Genomic DNA, 21,156 nt, shown 5'->3' on the forward strand with positions numbered 1-21,156 from the left:
GAATTGCTCAAAAGATGCAAGTGAATAATTTTAATAAGATTTACTAGAGATCTGTAACTGCTCCAGAGGTTTATTGCACCTTATATCTCTTTATTAGCCAGCTTAATACTCCCAGGTACACTTAGTGTCAGGCAGAGATATGCATAATCTTTGGCAGGCCTTGACATTTTCGTTGGATCTAGGAGTCAGCAGCTAAGACCTTTCTCAACCTCCCTACCACCCCCATTGAAGCTGATGAACAGTGAGGGGGTGGGACAGGAAGGATGACAGCTGTTTTAGTTAGTGGCACCTAAAAATAGGGTGCTTCCCTTCAAGGTCTTCCTTGGCTCTTCTAGGGCATCATTTACTAAGACAGTTCTCCCATGCAATGTCTATGGGAATAAAACAGTTTACTAAGTCAGGCCCTTAATGTTCCTTGCTTCCTGTATGCCCATCTCCTCCAGTACCAACATCCAAACTAATCCTCCCCCCCCCCCATCCCCCCACCTCTCAAGCAAGCCAGACACCTCCCTCCCACACCCTACCCAGCCAGCTACATTCACCCCTCAGTTGTTTGAACTAGTCATCCTCCCATCTCTTCCAGGCTGGCTGCCATTGGTTTTCTACTGCCTACTCTTGGCTTCTGATGGCCTTCTCCGGTGGCCTATCCCTTACATTTGCCAAGTGAATGATTATCTCCATTTTGGTTCTTCCTGGCCACTGTTGCCATTGAAGAATTGGTATGTAGGCCTGCGCTATGTGGCTCTCAGTGAGGTTGAGCTGTGTGGTGTTTGAACTCCCACGCTGGCCATACGAGAGTTGAGGCCATCAAACCAATTGGGGAATTCAGAAACAACACAGACCAAATTCAGCAAGCACTGAACAGTGCAGGCCTGAAAACCACCATTCAGCAACAGCCAGAAAAAACTTCAGTGTGGTTAAATCATGGGTGTCAGTGACTTGGCATCTAGGATTTGTTCAGCTCTGGTCCAGGGTGTGCGCTGTTTTCTGATTATTTAGATATATTTTGAGTTTGTTGAAGATTTTTCTTTTTACTTTTTCTGTCAAATTATTTTGGTCTTTTCCAGATTCATCTGTAAGGCCAATGATTTGCACTAGGTCAGAGCTTCCCAAACTGTGAGCCAGGTCCTCAAATGGTGTCACAACCTAAGTGGGCTCTCTGTAGGTGCATCATTATTCTGCACCTCCAGGGGGTCACACAATTTTATTTGGCTGCAGTCATGAGGTCACAGGCACAAAAAGATTGGGAAATACTGCACTAGGTTGTTTGGGGAATTCATTGATATAGGTATGTGAGAATGGAGCTGAAAATGAATCCCAGCCTGAAATTCTGAATATTGTTTTTAGTTGTACAAAAAATAGACCCAAAAGCATAGATCAAAAAATAGAGAAACAAAAGAGCTCATGATGCTGTCAAATATAATAAAAGGCTATATCTTGTGTATGAGTTTATAGAATATTAACTGGTATGCCACAGTATGAACCAAATTGTTAATATACAGGAAACTTCAGGATCATGCAGATAGTTAAGAACTTCACAATGTAAGACCTGAAAACCAATTGACAGTGGACACATGCTAAAAAACAAACAAAAAAAACATTTAGTGTAAAAGTCTGTGAGAATGAATATTTTCTCTTGGCATGTATAATGTAGATCCCCAAAAAGTGTAGATTTTCAAAGAATTATTAGTGTCAGAATATGTGATACGGGTATTATTTAAATTGCCCTGCCTTCTCCCAGCATACAGCCCAAGGCTTAAGGGGAATTCAACACCCTTTTTGGTTTCGGCCATTCTCATGTGAGCAAATGGAGTTCCATAGCATCCCTCAGATCAATCAAGAGACTTGTGGGTTATGCCCATCTACCAACAGGTGGAGATACAGAGAACATTAGAGCTTTGCCATATTAGGGTACTGTGTAGCAGCTTCCTCTTCAGTATTCACTGTATCTACCAGGAGGATGTCAGCATATCAAATTGAAAATCACTGAAAAATATAGACAGTAGAAATATAGCAAATTGTAGGATAAGTGTATACAAATATATGGTGGTGAGTAATTATACCAATGGGAAACAAAAGGTTAGTGAAGATTCTTTAAAGGATTATACATTTGCTTGTTCTTTTTGCGGAAGTCTTTTTTTTTTTTTTTTTTTTCCTCTGTCACCTTTGGGAAATGTGCATACCTGTTATCTTTTGTGTTTTGCACAGTTCAGGAGGAAGTACCTTTTTTTTTTTTCCTCCAGTTTTGCTTTGAATGGGGTCCGACTTCTTGAGGATTCCAGTTTAGATTGTGTCTGCAGTTCTGTGTTTCTAGTTTGTGGTCACTTGCTCCCAAGTTGCAAAACTTATGGTCACCGGTTCAGTTGTCATATGATTTGCTGATGTGGACACAGCAGTGCAAATGGCCTGAGAGTTTTGAAAACAGGAAGTTCCATAGTGTCCCTCTAGACCGGCACAGATGGGTTATGCACTCCTACCACAGATGGAGACTGAGAACAAACTGAGCTACAAGTAAGCCTGTAAGTGGGCTGTGCAATTCTCTGAAAGCCAGTCTGTTCTCAGTCTCAGCAGATAGTAGCAGTGGTAAGCCTTTACAGTCTGGTTAGTTGGTGACCCTGGGTTTTTTGGTTGCTGGATAGTACTACCGGGGTTGCTTTCTGTTTGGAATTTAAAAAAAAAAAAAAAGGGCAAGCAACTTTGTTTCTTCCCTGCCTCTCTGACTGCTGGATAGGGGCTGAGGCCTGTGCAGGTCTCTCTTGCCCCGGGGGAGGTCCCTCCGCCCTTCCCCCAGTGGCTCCCTTCTGTGGGGGTATTCCATTGCTGTGCCTCGGCTGTCTGGCTCTGTCTTCTGGCAGACCAAGTCTTGAGTCCCTCTCAGCTTCTTAAAAAAAAAGGGGGGGAGCTGAAGAGAGAGACACGCTGAAAAAGTTTTTAAAAGCTGCGCGCTGTTTTGTTGTTCTGCCCAATCAGCTGCCAGTCTTGCCTTCCCACTGGGTCGGTGTGTTGCTTGGTGGGGGGCCGCTGTGTTCCCACGGGTTTTTTTTTTCTTTGGCGGCCATGTTGCAGCGTCTGATAGGCTGCCCTGTGTGTCAGCATCGAGGAGTTGATGTGGCTTCGCAGTATAACTTCTGCTTCACTCCGGAACGCTCTGACACTTCATGTCAGGCTCTCTTCTGCTGGCTTCAGGTTCCAGTCCTTCGGCAGGCCTGTACTTGGGTGTGCCAGTTTTGGTGGGAAACGCTGCCATCTTGCCCAGTGTGTCAGACTTTATCTCCCTCCATATTTTATTATTATTATTATTAGCATTTGTATAGCGCTACCAGACGCACGCAGCGCTGAACACCTGATACAAAGAGACAGTCCCTGCTCAAAAGAGCTTACAATCTAAATAATACAGGCAGACAGGACAGTTACGGGTGAGGAAAGTAATGGGTGAGAAGGAAGGAAGGGACAAGGGGAGGGCAATTGAGTAGTGGCTAGGAGCTAAAAAGCAGCAGTGAAAAGGTGGACATTTAGAGCCTGCTTTGTCTCTTGGGGCACTACTGGTTCACCAGGCCCTCACAAATGCTTCCGGCATGGACTTCCCCCTGGAGTTTATTTTGGCCATGTACAATGACTTTTGTTTGAAACAGTCAGGCTCAGCGACAGGGAGCTGTGCTGCAAATGGAGCCCGCTGCCTTTCCTCTGGCTCAGCGTCATTGGGGGATTTGGGAGGATGAAGAGGACCTTACAGAATATGCCTCCCTGGTGTCTGAGATGTTGCCTGCTTGTTCTGAGGATGAGGACCTCGAGAACCAGGAGCATTCGCTGGAGAATGAGGCCTGGCAGGAGGAGCCACCTCTGAGGGAGGACCCCTCGGTGGTGTGTGTATTTCACAGCGAGGAGCTACAGGAGCTCATTTTGCAAGTGTCATTGATGCTACGGTTTGAGGAGGCTTTGACAAAGGCTCCCAGGGTGGTGGACCCGCTTCTTATGGTGTATGCAAATCGTTTTGGTCATTTCCCATGCAGAAGGACAGGGGTGTCACAGGTGCAGTGGGCTTCCCCCAGTGCCCCTTTCCGGGTGGCAAGGTTGATGGTTCATCTGTATCCCATCCCGGAACAGGATCGTGATTCTTTGTGGCATGTCGCTACCAGCCTGGTAGAGGAGGCAGGGCTCAGCATAGTCGTTTCTTTCAGTGGGTGCAGTCCTTTCGAGGGGGGGGCGCTGGGGCAGTTGGGATTCTGGTCCCTCAGTCGCCTCCAGAAGGTCTGCCCAATGAAGGTGTAAGAGTCAAGTCCTTGGTTCCTGTAGGGGCAAGGCTGCGGGACTTTTACAAGGAGTGGACCCGGATTACCTTGGATCAGTGGATGCCCGAGGTTGTTCGAGATGGCTGTACGTTGGAATTTGGCAATCCCTTGGCAGATGCTTTCATGGTGTCTCCTTGCTGCACGCCTTGGAAAACGTGAGTGGTTCACCAAACTTCGTCGGATGTTGGCCTTACAGGCTGTGGTTACCTACTGGAGTTGGACTAAGGCAGGGGTTGTTATTCCATCTACTTTGTGGTACCAAAGAAAGAAGGTTCCTACTGCCCTATTCTAGATCTCAAGGGAGTCAATCACGCTCTTCAGTTGCTTTCTTTTCACATGGAAACATTGTGCTCAGTTATTCTGGTTGTCCAGCCTGGGGAGTTCCTGTCTTCTTTGGACTTGACAGAGGCATACTTTCATATTCCTGTGCACCTGGCTGATGAGCACTTCCTTTGCTTCACAGTTTTGTGTTGGCCATTATCAATTTTGTGCACTCCCTTTTGGGTTGGCCATGGCTCCCCGTACCTTCTCAAAGGTCATGGTGATGGTGGCAGCTGCATTGTGCAAGGAAGGCACATTAGTGCATCTGTATCTGGATGACTGGCTCATCAGAGCGAAATCGTACCAGGATAGTGTCAGGGCCATGGCCCGAGTGGTATGTCTTCTGCAGTCGTTGGGCTGGGTAGTCAATCTGGCCAGGAGTCACCTCCAGCCATCAGAGTCCTTGTAGTATATGGAAGTTCATTTCGATACCAAAGCAGGCACAGTTTTTCTCCCAGAGACCAGGATTTAAAAGCTGCAGTCTCGGGTCCAGTCCTTGTTGGAGTCACGGAGCCCAAGGACCAAAGAGTATCTTCAGGTCCTAGATACCATGGCGGCTTCATTGGAGGTAGTGCAGTGTGTCAGGGTGCACATGAGACCCTTGCAGTTGGTGCTTCTGTCTTGCTGGTCTCCTGAGTCCAACTCCCTGGAGGATCGGCTCCCACTGCTGGGACTGGTGTGACGTAGCCTGAGGTGGTGGTTGGTGTCTGCCCACCTTTCTGGGGGCACAAGTCTGGATTCTCCACAGTGGATAGTGGTGACGACGGAAGGCAGGCTGGGGAACGCACTGTTTGAGACAGGTAGCTCAAGGCGTGTGGTCCCTTCCAGAGACAAGTGCATCAATAAATATGTTGGAACTGAGAGTGATCCGATTGTCGATTCTTGCATTCCAGCCCCTTTTTCAAGGTGAGGCGGTACGCATGATGTCCGACAACGTCATGGCAGTAGCCTACATCAATCATAAGGGCAGTACGAAGAGCAGGGCCGTGGCAGAAGAAGCATCTCTTCTCGCTTGGGTAGATCTTAACCTTGAGTTGTGTGTACTGGTGTTGGTGCCTTTTGAGCCTTTGTCGGGTTGTACTCTGAAGGATTTGACCTTGAAGATGGTGCTTCTAGTGGCCCTGTCATCTGGTCAGCATGTGTCGGAGTTGCAGACTCTGTCCTGCAGAGATCCTTTCCTCCAGTTCTTTAAAGACAAGGTAGTGGTAGTTCTCCGGATGGTTCCTTCCATCCTAAAGTAGTCTCTCCGTTTCTTCTGAATCAGGAGGTATCCTTACCCGTTCTGAGTGACAGGAAAGGTTCGGAAGAGCAGCAGCTGTTACACCGGTTGCATATCTGCAGAGTTCACCATCATTATTTGCATGTCTCAGGAGTTTTGCCGCTTTGATCGGCTCTTTGTGCTGTTAGGGGGATCGCGTAAAGGTGAGACTGCATCCAAGGCGACTATTGCCCGGTGGGTAAAGGAGGCAGTGGCCTCAGCCTATTTGCTTCAGAAGCAGCCTATTCCCTTTGTCTTGAAGGCTCATTCTACATAGGCTGTAGTGTCTTCATGGGCAGAGCATTCATTGGTCTCTCCATTGGAAATTTGTAGAGCAGCAGCTTGGTCTTCTCTTCATTCTTTTATGTGTCATTGGTTAGATGTGTATGCTCATCAGGATGCACAGTTTTGGGGCCAGTGTGCTCACAGCAGGTCTCCAGGGGCTGTGTTATTTCCCTATCTATACAGGTCTAGAGGGACGCTATGGAAGGAGCAATTAGATCTTACCTGCTAATTGGCTTTCCTTTAGTCTCTCTAGACCGGCACAGGCCCCTACCAGGTGGTTTCTGTGGTTTAGTAGTTAGCGTTCTGTTGGTCTGTCTGACAAATAACCTTTTTTTTTTTTTTTTTCCAAGTGCTTCTCTGATGCATTCTTACAGTTCCCTACTTTTCATGGAAAAAAAAAAAAGACAAAGGAACAGTATTACACTAGACTCCTCAAAGGAGTGGTGTGCTTGTGTCCCGTAACACCCTTTTTCGGAGGTGGCCGGGTTTGATATAGCCAATTTCTGTGCATGGGCAGCAGCAGTTCAGACAACCGTGGTCAAGGGATCATGGTGGCGGAGGCACATGCTGAGTGCTTTAATTATTTGAGAGATTTTCTTCTCCCTTTTTTTCTGATGTTTTAGCTTAGGACTCATCTGCTTTGCTAGGCGTAGACTGTCTTTTGGGGGACTGCACAGCCCACTTATAGGCTTACTTGTAGCTCAGTTTATTCTCAGTCTCTGTCTGCTGGTAGGAGTGCGTAACCCATCTGTGCCGGTAGAGAGGGACTAAAGGAAAGCCAATTAGGTAAGGTCTAATTGCTCCCTCTAGCACTACTCAGCCTGCCTCCTCCAATGGGACCCTTCAATGAGAGCTTGTACAGTAATAGGAAGCTTCCGTATTGAAGAGACATACTTTCTGCTTCTCTCTGTGGCTGGCTTACAGTAGTAGTGCGTTGTTCATATACTAAATAGTGCAAGAACAAAAGCTCTAGAGAATAAGGGACAATGGAGAAGGAAAGAAGGAATAATGGGTGAGGAGAGAGCAAGGAGAGTTGAGGGGTGATCAAGTGAGGTTAATGAGAAAGGAAGCAAAGACAACAGAGTCAGAAAGACAAGGAATGAAAAGTAAGAAAGAAACAAAAAAAAAAAAGGACAAAGTGATGAGGATCTAGGCACACCTTGGAGTTCTGAAGGTTTTGTTCTCTGAGGTTGTCAGGGAGAGTTGGGAGAGTAGTACACAGGGTGCCAGAAGACAGCAGACATAGATCAGAGCTTTCATGAATGAATGAATTTTTTCTAATCGATTCCCCATGGCACAGAGCTCTGGTGGCTAGGGGTTATTGACTTTGAATCATATGGTTCATGAGAAACCTCTAAATCCCTACTTCCCTTGCCAGTTGTGATGAAAGGCAGGCAATGGGTTTTGCTCCATGCCCTGACTCCTGTCTTTTCCTTTGCAGACCAAGGTGGGTCACTTTGCCTCCCAGTTTCTGGGGTACCAGCAGCATGACTCTCAGGAGCTGCTCTCTTTCCTGCTGGATGGCCTACATGAGGACTTGAACCGTGTCAAGAAGAAAGAGTACATTGAACAAAGAGATGCAGAGGGGAGGCCAGATGAGGTAAGAGATACACAAACGTGGTTTCTCCAAGGAGAGAAGCAGGATAGTAGTCCCCACAAATGACTTATGTCATGAATGGAGTCTGGGGATAGAACTCTATGTACTTAATTGAGCATGCACAATTGATTCATATCTGTCTTGGCCCATGTTTTTCTGTGCACGTTATTCTTTTTCTAGCATTCTTAGCGTTTTGTTTTGAGTGTGTTTTGTTTTTCAATGTATTTCATCTTTTCATTTTGGGCTCTCATTTGTTTTTCATATAATTGCTTCTGGCCCTGTTAGAATCCTTACTTTTTTGTTGTTGTTTGTCAAATCTTGTTTATTAATTAACATTTTTGTCAAGTTACAAATAACTTCTTGCATTAACTGACTTATCAATGATACAAGGAAACAGTTCTTTTACTTGACTAACACATGGTATGATATCCCTCTTCTTCAACCCCCTCCTTCCCCACCCCCTTCCCACCTCCTTCAGGAATTCAGTGTTTGACTACGTGCTACTGGTGTGAGAGAGTCCCAAAATAGAGCCCATGTCTTGCAGTATAAGTCCGGGTTGCTCCTTTGCTCCAACGAGCACATGTGGATCATCAGTGAGCGCTATTGAGCCACCGTTGGTGCTTCCGGGCTGAGCCATAGCCGTAGAAACGCTTTTTTTGCCATCAGGATTGAACGCTCCAAGAAGGTCCTCAAGCCTGCTGGAGACCCTCCTGGAAGTGTGAACCAGCTGAATAATTGTTTCGGGGAGTGGTGCCAGGTGACCTTCCATAGCCTTTACGTATAGAGCCAAGTCTTTCCAGAACGCATTCACTGGAGGGCATGTCCAGAACATGTGTCCCAATTGGGCTCCTCCACCTTCACACTTGGGGCAATTTTGTAGAGTAGCTCGAAAGGCTCTTTGGGGAGAGATATGGAGTCTGAAGGTAAACTTAAATTGTAACTCCCACCAGCTGGCATTCTCAGTCAGTTGGTATATCTTCATAAGACTGGTTGGAGTTTGTTCCTGAGAGAGGTGAATGCCCAAGTTCGTATTCCATTACTACTACTTAACATTTCTAGAGCGCTACTAGGGTTACGCAGCGCTGTACAATTTAACAAAGAGAGACAGTCCCTGCTCAAAGAGCTTACAATCTAAGAGACAAGTGAATGGTCGGTCCGATAGGGGCAGTCAAATTGGGGCAGTCTGGATTCAGTGAACGGCAAGGGTTAGGTGCCGAACGCAGCATTGAAGAGGTGAGCTTTAAGCAAAGACTTGAAGACGGGCAGGGAGGGGGCATGGCGTAAGGGTTCAGGAAGGTTGTTCCAAGCATAGGGTGAGGCGAGGCAGAATGAGCGGAGCCTGGAGTTGGCGGTGGTGGAGAAGGGTACTGAGAGGAGGGATTTATCCTGTGAACGGAGGTTACGGGCGGGAACGTAAGGGGAGATGAGGGTAGAAAGATAGTGAGGGGCAGCAGACTGAGTGCATTTGTAGGTAAGAAGGAGAAGCTTGAATTGAATGCGGTATCTGATCGGAAGCCAGTGAAGTGACCTGAGAGGAGAGGGATGATATGAGTATATCGGTTCTGGCGGAATATGAGACGTGCAGCAGAGTTCTGAACAGACTGAAGGGGGGATAGATGGCTAAGTGGGAGGCCGGTGAGGAGTAAGTTGTAGTAGTCCAGGCGAGAGGTAATGAGAGCGTGGACGAGAGTTCGGGTGGTGTGTTCAGAGAGGAAAGGGCGAATTTTGCTGATGTTAAAGAGGAAGAAGCCACAGGTCTTGGCTATCTGCTGGATATGCGCAGAGAAGGAGAGAGAGGAGTCAAAGATGACTCAGAGGTTGCGGGCAGATGAGACGGGGAGGATGAGGGTGTTATCAACTGAGAAAGTGGAGGAAGAGGAGAAGTGGGTTTTGGTGGAGAGACGATAAGCTCAGTCTTGGACATGTTCAGTTTCAGGTGGCGGTTGGACATCCAGGCAGCAATGTCGGATAAGCAGGCCGATACCTTTGCCTGGGTCTCTGCGGTGATTGCTGGGTCACCCTCTCATAGTCAAACTGCTTTGTAGAGTCTCTGAGGTGCGAATGAAAAAATTTCAAAGGGATAATTGATTGTGCATCAAACCCAAGCATGGAGTTATAGCAGTCCCAAGTTTCTGTTGCCAGAGAGCTTCTTGGCAGAGAGTGAACATAATGTCTTAGCTGTATATAGGCAAAGATATCGTGCTTGTCCAGTTTATACTCCCTGCAATGGTCCGAAAAGGCTATTAGTTTACCCTGCTTTGATACCACATGATACAAATATTGTATTCCTCGAGATGCCCATCTCTGAAAGACCTTCGAAGTGCTGCCCACTGGGAAGGAGGGGTTCCCTCTTATGGGTAATAAGGGAGAAACTGAATTGCTCAGAGAAAAAAAATTGCATAACCATCTCCACGTCTGGTGCAGGGGTCGGAAAATGGGAGAAACTTTACCCAAGTTTGCTGCCTGGCCCGCTGGGGCTTGAAGCCAGTAAGCAAAGTGTTGGGGTTCAAACCAGCAGGTCTCTGAGGGGGTGTTAGAGAAATATTGGGAGTACGAAACCAGTCCGAGAGATGGAGCATACAGCCAGCCACTGAAAAGAGGCAGAGATCCAATAGTCCCAAGCCCCCTTTGTTTTGTGGTAGCGATGCCCTCGAGATGGATAGGCGGGCCGCTTCCCTTGCCAAAGAAATTTGTTTAGCTGTCCATGTAGCCATCTCTCGTCTTTATATTACAAAAACAGGGGTCGTGTTTGGAAAGCACTTATCCAGGTCGGGAACAGAACCATGTTATATAGTGCCACCCATCCAAGTAGGGAAATAGGTAAAGACTGCCAACCCTGTAGGGCTACCGCCACTCGATTTTTCAAAAATTCCATATTTATTGAGTAAAGTGTGGGTAGGTCCACTGGGATTCTGACACCCAGGTAAGTTACCATTTGTGTGGCCCATTGTAATGGAAATGTTCCCTCCCAATTTTCCTTTATCTCTGAGTGAGAAGGTAAAGCCATGGACTTCTGCAAGGGCGGGACACAGGGAGGGAAGGCCCGAAGTGAGGTGATCTGCAGACTGCCGCTGCTGCGCTTCTTTCACATGGAGCACGGTCGAGGTGAGGCGCTATGATTTGAATTCAGGGGGGCCTGGCCCAGTGGTGAACGGAGGGGGGCGGGCGGGTGGAGGGGACTGCAGCGCCGGGCCCCCCTTGAAGGCCCGGGGAATTTTGTCCCCCTCCCCCCCCCCCCCCCCCCCCCCTCGGTGGCCCTGCATATTAGATCTCTGTCAAGTCTCTTAAGACTTGTTAACTGTAAAGTCTCAATATCTTGAAATATAAATTTGGCACACCAGAACACACGTGAAGTCTCTTTCTTTTCTGGCTGTTTCTTTTATTGAATAAATACAGATAATTTACTCACAGTCAGATGTTCAGAAGTGTTGCCCTAGGGCACAGAGACTCTAATTCTGAGAGCTGTATCAGTGATTGGAGGTAGAAATCTGAGGAGAGGCAGCTTTATTGCAGAGGTGAGAAAATAGTTGAACAGGTAGAAGTAGCTCAGAGCTGGGTGACTGGAGAGTGCAATATCTCATTAGGAAGATATATTCAAGGTAAAAAATCAAGTTCGTTCCAAGGAGTGAAACAGGACAAGTGCTGTCTGAAGCAAGATGGAGAATGCCTCATGATGAGAGAGACAGGGAGGTCAAGAAGGCTCACACAGGCCTAGTGGGGGGAGGAGGTAAATACCAATGGGGACAGAGCCTGCCATCGGGTAGCAAGGGGTGTTCCTAGAGGACAGCCCTCGATTGGAGGGAAAGGTCGTACCTGGCTGACCTCTCAGGACAGAGATAGTAAGAATGACCAGGAAATGATAGCAGGTAGACAAAGGAGCCAAGCTTGTCTGAGAAAGAGAGGAGGTCTGGGCAGCAGCACAAACCAATGGTAATAGTTCTTATACAGACAGGCATGTGTGGTTGCATTGCCTGTGAACTACGTTACACACAATGCATTGCTCACGTATCTTTGCAGTGAGAACTGCAGCAATGAAAATCCTTAGAAGTGAGAATAACAGCAAAAGCATCCTATATAATAAAACTCACCTCCAACGTTCTAATGCTTGGGACCGTGGCTCCCTCAGCAGGTGGTCTACTAGGCAGCATCGAACTCAATGACGTCAACAAACACAGCTGAACGCAGGAACTGGCTGCTGGCACGTGCAAAATAAAAGAAAAAAAAAGGCACCAGACCCACAGTAACAAACAAAAAAAAAAAAAACCCAAAAGGGTGAAGAGAGAGCCTCCGGGCAACTCAGCAGGGGCCCTCGACCACACTGCAAGCTGCAGGAAGCTGAATCGCCCTCCAGTCCTGCACTAACCAAAAAAAAAAAGTGAACACACAGGCTCCGGGCACCTCAGCAAGCAGCAGGAAGCTGAACAGCCCTCTGGACCCGCACTAACAAAACAAAAACAAAGGTGAAGACACAGCCTCCAGCGTATCAGCAGGGGTCGACTATAATGCAAGCTGCTTGAAGCCTAGCAGACGGACCAACTTTCCTAACAGCAGGTACACTTATGGGAGAGAAAGGGCAGGAAAAAAAAAAAGAGCACAATCACGAGATTTAAAAAAAAAAAGAAAAGGAACTGAAAAACCAGGGGGGGGGGGGGGGAACTACCCTGTACCTCAGACAGAAGGAAGGGGTCATACACACACACACAACACACAGTCTTTCACTCTTTGTGTGACACACACTCTCAAACACACACACTCTCTGTCTGACACACACACATGTTCTCTCTCACATGCAGGGAGGGGGGGGAGGAAAAGAGAGGGGCCTGGAACTTCAAGGGGAGACAGACAAAAACACATGGAGAGGGGGGAGAGAACAGAATGAGAGGGAAAGGTGAGAGGACAAATGTTACACATGGATGGATGGAGGGCATGGACAAAAGAGCACAATCGCAGGATTAAAACAAGGAAAAGTTACTGAAAATACAAACACATGGGGGGAGGGGACGACCCTGCAACACGGACAGAAGGAAGGGGTCATGCACACACACAAATACACACACACAGAGACAGACACACTCTCACACACTCACACTCAGACTCACTGCTCGCCCCTGTGGTCCCAGAACTTCAAACACAAAAGGTGGGGGTAACTGCACATCTGACAGAATGAGGGGGTCATGCACACACGCAGACACATACTCTGGCACACTGTAGATCTGTGTCACACATACACACACTCTTTTCCACTCTCTGTGTCTCACTGTGACACACTCAAACACACACACTTTACTAACAACTCTACAGATACCAAAAAAAAAAAAAAAAAAAACAAACCATTGCTAGCGCCCGTTTCCTTACAAACAGAAACGGGCCTTTTTTACTAGTTAAATATATTTTAGGATCACATTATAAACTAGTGTGAGGCTGTCAGAGGACAGAACAATCTCTGATCAATATTTTCTGGAAATCTGACCCATCTTAGTGATGGTGATATAGAGAAAAACTCTTAAGGTCACCATAGGTGACTTAATAAGAAAGAGTGAACCACTTTCCCCTTGATCTTGTTGAAGGGAAACTGTATCCAGACTTGGCATGGACAGGGCGTCTTTGGGGTTACTTTATCCAATGCTGTTCTGAATTACTGGGATAGATTAATCTATTTATTAATCTATCTTTTTAAAACTTCTTTGTGCTCCCTGGAAATACTTGGCCGTTTGGTCTTAATGAACCCAAAGTCTCAGTGAGAGTGATTTTCTCCACCTAATTCTGACAGTCCCATTCAAGGAGAAATAGACAAGAATTGCTAATGGAGGTATTGACAAGGGACAGGTTGGAGTTCAGATGGCATCCCCCGAATCCAAACCTTCTTAATCATGCAAGGAGAACTTTTCTTTTTCTTCCCCTTCCCTCTCCATCATGCTGCAGCAGTCTCACATTACTTGCACAGCTAAATCAACAGCTGAGTCTACTTCAGGATGTCCGATCTTAAAAGTCCAGTGCAGTCTGTCAGGGCTACTGAAGGTGCACTCTTTTGGCACCTTCCTTCTGGAGCTTGTCACTGTCTATGGCTCTTTCAAGGCCCTGGGACTGCCCCTAGTAATGATGTCCAGAGGAGGTAGAACCATTCAAACTTAGCAGGCAATGGCAGAGTAAGAGGCATATCAGCAGTGGCCCTCCTCCGGAGGATGCAGGGTAAGTCTGTAACTCTCGGTTGTATCTAGATGAATTTTAATTTCATATAGAAAATTGTGTTAATTCTTCAGGATCGATAGAGCAACAAGATGAAAACCAAGGAATCCAGGGTTCAAATTCTGCTTCACTTACCAATGTGCTTGTGATTTTAGGCAAATCACTTCTTCCATTGCCTGAAGTGCAAACTTCAAAGATAATATTCAAATCCCTTTCTGTACCTGCAGAAGTATTGCTTACTGTGTCTGCAGGTAAAAAGTATGTGCATTGCACAATGTGTACATGCTTTTAACCCACAGACTCTGGTGGTGCCCTGGGAACAAATAGTTAAACACTAGTAAAAAAGGCCCGTTTCTGGCTGAAATGAAATGGGCGCTAGCAAGGTTTTGTGCGGAGTGTGTATGTTTGAGAGAGTGACTGTGAGAGTGAGAATGTGCAAGTGTGTGTGTGTGACAGAGAGTGGGTGTGAGTGTGTGTGTGAGAGAGCGTATGTGTATGTGAGAATGAGTGTGTGCGAGTGCGTATGTGAGACAGTGAGTGTCATTCCCTGTCCCCCCTGTCAGGTGTCAGGACTGGGGGGACTGTGGACAGTCATGAAGGCAGCCCCTACCAAAATAATGAAAGCAAGATCATTTGTATAATAATCACTGCATTCCAGAGAACAAAATGGAGCAAGTTCCCACATGTTATCTTTTGCTTTCTGTATTCAGTAGCTGACAGGCTTGCTAGACTTACCTAAGTGGCTGCAGCTGCAATATACTGAAAAGAAAGCAAGGAAACCTATGAGACGTAGATACAGTCGTCCCCTTGGCCTCTGACGCTCCTCCCTTCTATTTGACTTCCCTCTGATAGGTCCATCATTCGGTGTGACGCGCCTCCCTTTTCCTGTTTCAGTTCCCTTTGATAGGTCAGAGCGGTGCAGCTGTGACACTCCTCCCTTTTCTGATAGGTCAGGGCGGGGCAGAGATGTAGTGTGCTTAAAAATGGTTACAGAGCTTCGAACATACGAACTGTTGAAGCCTCAGAGTGAGCTTTAGAACGTTGAGTGTGCTTTTTATGTGCAGATGGGGCGTGGCCTACGGCCCAGATGGGCCTGGCTGAGACTGAGGGTGAGTAGTCCGAATAGCCTAGCCTACCAGGAGGACAGGAGTTCAGGACAGATGGAGTGAGCTTCAGAACGTCTGAGGGGGAATTTTATTTATATAGATTATGTACAGTTTTGATTAACTAGAATATTACCTAAAAAGGAAGTGGGTACGAGTTCTGCAGGCAGTTTTCATTGAGCAGTAAATCAACATACAGATAAAAGTAGCCATGCACTAGTACTGATGTTTTTGGCTATTGCCTCCTTAAAGTCTAAGCCCTGTTGGGCAGCAAAATAAGCCACTATGCCTGAATTGTAACTCACCTTGAGCTAAGGTTTGGAAAGGCAACAAATTAAATCCACATCTTACATACTAATACCATCTCTTCTGTCTCCCGCCGGGCACCTTCTGTAGCTACCTCCTCAGCTAGGAGGACTTTTAGCAAACCAAGGAAGAGTACCTATTACGATCAGAGGCATAGGTACAACCCCTCGGCTCAGCTTGTTCAGGTTCAGCTCCAGCATGTTTGTTCACGTCAACAGAGTACATTTAAGGCCCCTGCTGCTCCCCAGTCAAACAAGGGACAAGCTTTTGACGGGCTCCAACAGAGCATAGCTGCAGTAAAAGTGTCTATCCAAGACGTCTTGCCTGTTGGGGGAGGCTGCAGTTTTTTAAAGAAAGATGGCCTCTTATAACCTCCGATTGGTGGGTTCTTCAAATAGTCCATCTCGGATACGCCCTCAATTGGTATCAAAAACCTGCAAATTGCCCACTGAGAGCTCATTCGTTCAGCTTTCAGCACAGGCAGGTACTTGCATAGAAACTCTCCACCCTTCTGAAGGCCCATGCAGTCTAGCCCATTCCACCAGGGGAGGAAGGGTGGGGATTCTATTCCAGGTACTTCCTTGTACAGAAGAAAACGGGGGATGTGTCCCATCCTAGACCTAAGGGCCCTGAACAAATTCCTAGTCCGAGAAAAGTTCAGAATGGTTTCCCTGGGCACCCTTCTCCCAGTGATTCAGCAAAATGATTGTCTGTGCTCTCTGGACTTAAAGGATGCATATACCCACATCCCGATACTTCCAACCCACCGGAAGTATCTTTGATTTTGACTGGGAACACATCACGTGTTGCCTTTTGGCCTTGTGTCAGCTCCCAGGGTCTTTACCAAATGTCTAGTGGTAGTTGTAGCATCACTACAGAGACTGGGAGTCCATGTGTTCCCATATCTTGATGATTTGCTGGTGAAGAGCAACTCTTCAGATGGAGCTCAGGAGTCCATTCAAATGACTATTTGGATGCTCGAGCTACAAGGGTTTGTTTTAAACTACCCGAAGTCCCATCTTCTCCTTGTCCAGCAATTGGAATTCATAGGAGCCCTGCTTGATACACAGAAGGTTCAAGCTTACCTTCTGGAGACGAGAGTGGACACACTTGTTGCACTCGCTTCCAAGATTCGAGCCTTTCAGCAGGTCACAGCTCGGCAGTTGTTGAGATTGTTGGGCCACATGGCTTCCACGGTGTATGTTACACCCATGACATGTCTTCACATGAGATCAGCTCAGGGGACCCTGGCTTCTCAGTGGTATCAAGCCATAAGGAGCCTTGAAGATCCAAGTGTCCCCAGAGTTTGTACACTCCCTTCAGTGGTGGATCATTCGATCCAATTTGACTCTGAGACTTCCATTCCAAATTCCTCAGCCACAAAAAGTGCTGACAACGGGTGCATCTCTCCTGGGATGGGGGGGCTCATGTAGGTGGGCTTCAAACCCAGGGTGTTTGGTCCACCCAGGAAATGAATCTTCAGATCAATCTCCTGGAGCTCTGGGCGATCTGGAACGCCTATAGATTTTAAGAGATCGGCTGTCTCATCAAATTGTACTCATTCAAGCAGACAATAAGGTTGCAACATATTACACCAATAAGCAGGGGGCACCGGATCATACCCTCTGTGTCAGGAAGCCGTCTGAATGTGGCATTGGGCTCGCCAGCATGGCGTGTTCCTTTGAGACACTTATCTGGCAGAAAAAAACAATATCCTGGCCGACAGACTGAGCAGGATAATGCAGCCACACAAGTGGTTTCTCAATATGGGCATAGCCTGCAAGATCTTCCGAGCGTGGGGCACTACCTCGGTGGATCTTTTTGTCACTCAGATCAACCACAAGGTCCCTCAGTTCTGTTTTAGGCTTCAGGCCATGACAGACTAGCGTCAAATGCCTTCCTCCTCAGTTGAGGGACAGGTCTTCTGTATCTGTATCCTCCCATACCTCTAGTGGGGAAAACTTTGTTGAAACTCAATCAAGACCGGGAAAACATGATTCTGATCGCACCGTACTGGCCGTGGCAGACCTGGTTCCCTGTTCCTTTGGAGTCATTCTCCAAAGAACCGTGGAGATTGGAGTGTTTTCTGACCCTCAGAACGAGGGGTCCCTTCTACATCCCAGCCTCCAGTCTCTGGCTCTCACAGCTTGAATGTTGAGAGCTTAGAATTTGCTTCCTTGGGTCTTTTGGGACGGTATATGCCAGGTGTTGCTGGCTTTCAGGAAAGACTCCACTAAGAAGTGCTGTTCTTTCAAATGGAGGAGGTTTGCCGTGTGGTGTGAGAGCAAGGCCCTAGATCCCCTTGGTTGCCCTATACAGACTCTGCTTGAATACCTTCTACACCTAGCAGAGTCTGGTCCCAAGACCAACTCCATAAGGGTTCACCTTAGTGCAATTAGTGTTTATGATCAACGTGTAGAAGGTAAGCCCATCTCTGGACAGCCTCTAGTTGTTCGCTTCATGAGAGGTTTACTTTTGTCAAAGCCTCCTGTCAGACCTCCACCAGTGTCATGGGATCTCAACGTTGTTCTCACCCAGCTGATGAAAGCTCCTTTGGAGCCACTGAATTCCTGCCATTTGAAGCACTTGACCGGGAAGGTCGTTTTCCTGGTGGCAGTTATTTCAGCTCGTAGAGTCAGTGAGCTTCAGGCCTTAGTGGTGGATGCATCTTATACCAAGTATCATCACAACAGAGTAGTCCTGTGCACTTGCCCTAAGTTCCTATTGAAGGTGGTGTCTGAATTCCATCTGAACCAGTTGATTGTCTTGCCAACATTGTTGTCCTGACCTCATGCCCATCCTGGCGAAAGCAGCTTGCACACCTGGATTTCAAGAGAGCATTGGCCTAGTACATGGAGCGGACCAGGCCCCACAGAAAGTCTGGCCAACTTTTTGTTTCTTTTGATCCCAACAGGATGGGGGTTGCCATCGAGAAACTCACTATTTTTAATTGGCTGGCAGATTTGCATTTCCTTTACTTGTGCCCAGGCTGGGCTGGCCCTAAAGGGTCATATCAGAGCCATGGCTGCTTTGGTAGCCCACTTGAGGTCAGCCTCCATTGAAGAAATTTGCAAGGCTGTGATGTGGTCTTCAGTACACATTCACATCACACTGCTGCTTTGAGCAGGATACTTGACGCGACAATCGGTTTGGGTAGATGGTGCCGCTGAATCTGTTTGGGGTCTAGAGTCCAACTCCACCCTCCTAAGCCCGTTTTGTTCTGTTCCAGGCTGCACTCTCTATTCAGACTGTATATAGTTTCAGGTTAATCTGTGTTATTTTCTTGCCATTGCAAGACCCAATTGACCAAAAGTTTTCTGTTTTTGGTGAGCCTGGATGCTAGGGATTCCCCACTTATGAGAATAAATAAGCCTGCTTGTCCTTGGAGAAAGCTAAGGTACCTATAGCAGGTGTTCTCTGAGGACAGCGGACTATGTTCTTACAGTCCCTCCCACCTCCCCTTGGAGTTGTCTCCATTGTTATTTTTATTTTTGGTATAGTATTAAACTGAGGAGACCGCGTTCTCACGGTGGGCGGGAAGGCACGTACTCATGTGCAGTGGAGCGTGTCTTTGCTCTCCACAAAGCTCTACTTGCATATAAGTCCTGGACCGGGTGACATGGGTCGGCGTCACCCACTTCTGAGAATATAAAGCCTGCTGTCCTCTGAGAATACCTGCTACAGGTAAGTACCTTAGCTCTCCCGTCTTGAGAGTCTTGAGTCATTGTCTCCTTGGTGTTGCATTTTGTTTCCTCGTAGAGAATTTTTCCTGTTTCTCCTGTGGATTCTATGTTTTAATCTAACCCATCTTTCCAACTCCCTGTATAACTTATGAATGAGAGGGATCAAATGGTATCCCCCCACCCCGGAGATTTTATTGGTCTGACTGTCCACTTAAATGGAAAGCTGCTCCCTGTGTCTCCTGTCCGATCTTCCAGGCGGGACACATTAAGGAACTTTATTCTCCAAGCTCCTTTTAGAATGAGAGGAAGTGACAAGATTGATCAACTGAAAGCATAATATTGTTTGTAAAAGGTGATAGTTTAAATTCCTCAATTCCAACCAAGACTTTTCTAATATCCCTGTTTGTTCAATTCATGCTGCTAGAGTCTCTAAGAGGAGAAAAGGCATCCATGCCTTGTACCTAGGGTAGTGATAGAGGAGCAATATGAACAGTGTTCTACCATCCCTGCTGAAACATACAGAGGGGTGTTTTTGATAGGACATATAAATCCAATTTTGGACAATTTAGGAAAAGTGTCCAAAAATCCAATAGTGAACATGGCCATTTTCAAACCAGAAAAACAGTTTGTTTCGAAAATGGCCATTTGTTAGATGTTTTTGTGCTCAATGCGTCAATCTTTTAGGACCATTTTTGAAAGGAAAAAGAATCCAAGGAAAAAAACACACAAAAACAAGCCATTGGGATGTATGGGTTGGGGAGCGGGTGTAGCATTCTTAGTAGACTGACCACACAAACATCCTAGCAGAGCAGTGGCGCACCCTAGAGGGCACTGCAGTGGACTACACATAAAAGGCTGCAAGTACTCTTCTCACTTTTGCCCCTTTAAATTGTTTGGAGGGACCCTCCAGAACCCTACTGTATCCAACTGTGCACCACTGATTGCCCTTATGCCTGTAGGTGTCACTTGTATAGTAACAGTTTAAAACATTTGATATACTACTCTATTTTGTTATACAAAGTCAGAGTGGTTTACAGTATAAAAAAAATCAAATAAAACGAGAAAATAACACCATAAAATATAGTATAGACTCAAATACACAGAACCCACATCCAGTCACCCCCCCCCCCCCCCCCCCCCACACACACACAGATCTTCCATCCCTGCAGGTTACCCAACCTACAGTAGGGTTTTGATGGATTTTGGAGGTGTCACAGAACACCTAGCCACCTGCCTGGGCTATCCCGCGGACACTTAGAGGGTCTATCCCCACCAAAGCTCAGGTCCGCCTGCACCTGCCGCTTGTGCTCTACACTAGCACCCTTGTGCCAACTGCTTCTGGGTGAATCTCCCACTTTCAAATTGTCCCCAGTGATTTCTAGGTTACTGGGGCCACACCCCAGTGGTCCCACAGTTCTTGGAAAGCACTCACAGACCCAACATACAAACCACCAGGATTCTTTTATCAGTCCAGACAAGCAAAGGCAATAAACTAAAAATGTTTATTGTCATGAAAAATTAGAAGATGAACAGAAAAGGTTCATTCAGCAAAATAATAGCAGGTAACTGAAATATATATTAATTATAACACTATCTAAACATTTGTTTACTATCTAAATAGTACCTGGGGAGTTCAGGACATATAGCTGTTCACATGTTATCAAATATAATTGTTCACAGGGTCTCGGCAAAGAGATCTTTCTCTTTTCCCTGGCTAAGACTGGAGAAAAGGCCAGTACAACCTAGATGAAATTGAACTCCTGGGCCAATCAGAGCCCAGAACAGCAAATTTTAAAAGTGCACGAGAAATTAGCCCTACCACTGGGCTTGCTCAGGAGCTCGGCAGTAGTTCCGGCTTTCGGCGTGCGCTGTTCCTGGCACTAGGAAACTTATAAAACCATTTTCAAGTGCCAGGGGCGTGCCCGTGGTAGGCAGTGCCACACGCTGCCAGGTTAGCACCAGAGCTCTCACCGCTTCCTAAATAAGAGGCTATAAGGATTCCCCCAGCAAATGGCTGCCCGCCAATATGTTTCGTTAGCGCATAGCTATTTACTGGCCCTTTAAAGAAAATTACTTTTTACCCACAGCAGTAAAAGTTGGATTTGATGCACGGAAATCCCGCACACAG

The 21,156-nt window shown here is 46.7% G+C and overlaps 1 protein-coding gene across 3 annotated transcripts in view; it reads left to right on the plus strand.

Moving 5' to 3' along the window:
• USP11 (ubiquitin specific peptidase 11) overlaps positions 1–21,156 on the plus strand; it is a 168,419-nt gene that overhangs the window by 63,332 nt on the left and 83,931 nt on the right. For all 3 annotated transcript variants that reach the window (XM_030193883.1, XM_030193882.1, XM_030193884.1), the window contains exon 9: positions 7,595–7,753. In XM_030193883.1, the coding sequence (XP_030049743.1) occupies positions 7,595–7,753 (159 nt within the window). The remainder of the gene's footprint in view (positions 1–7,594; positions 7,754–21,156) is intronic.

Source organism: Microcaecilia unicolor, chromosome 2 (assembly GCF_901765095.1).
Source record: "Microcaecilia unicolor chromosome 2, aMicUni1.1, whole genome shotgun sequence".
Classification (NCBI taxonomy): Eukaryota; Metazoa; Chordata; class Amphibia; order Gymnophiona; family Siphonopidae; genus Microcaecilia; species Microcaecilia unicolor.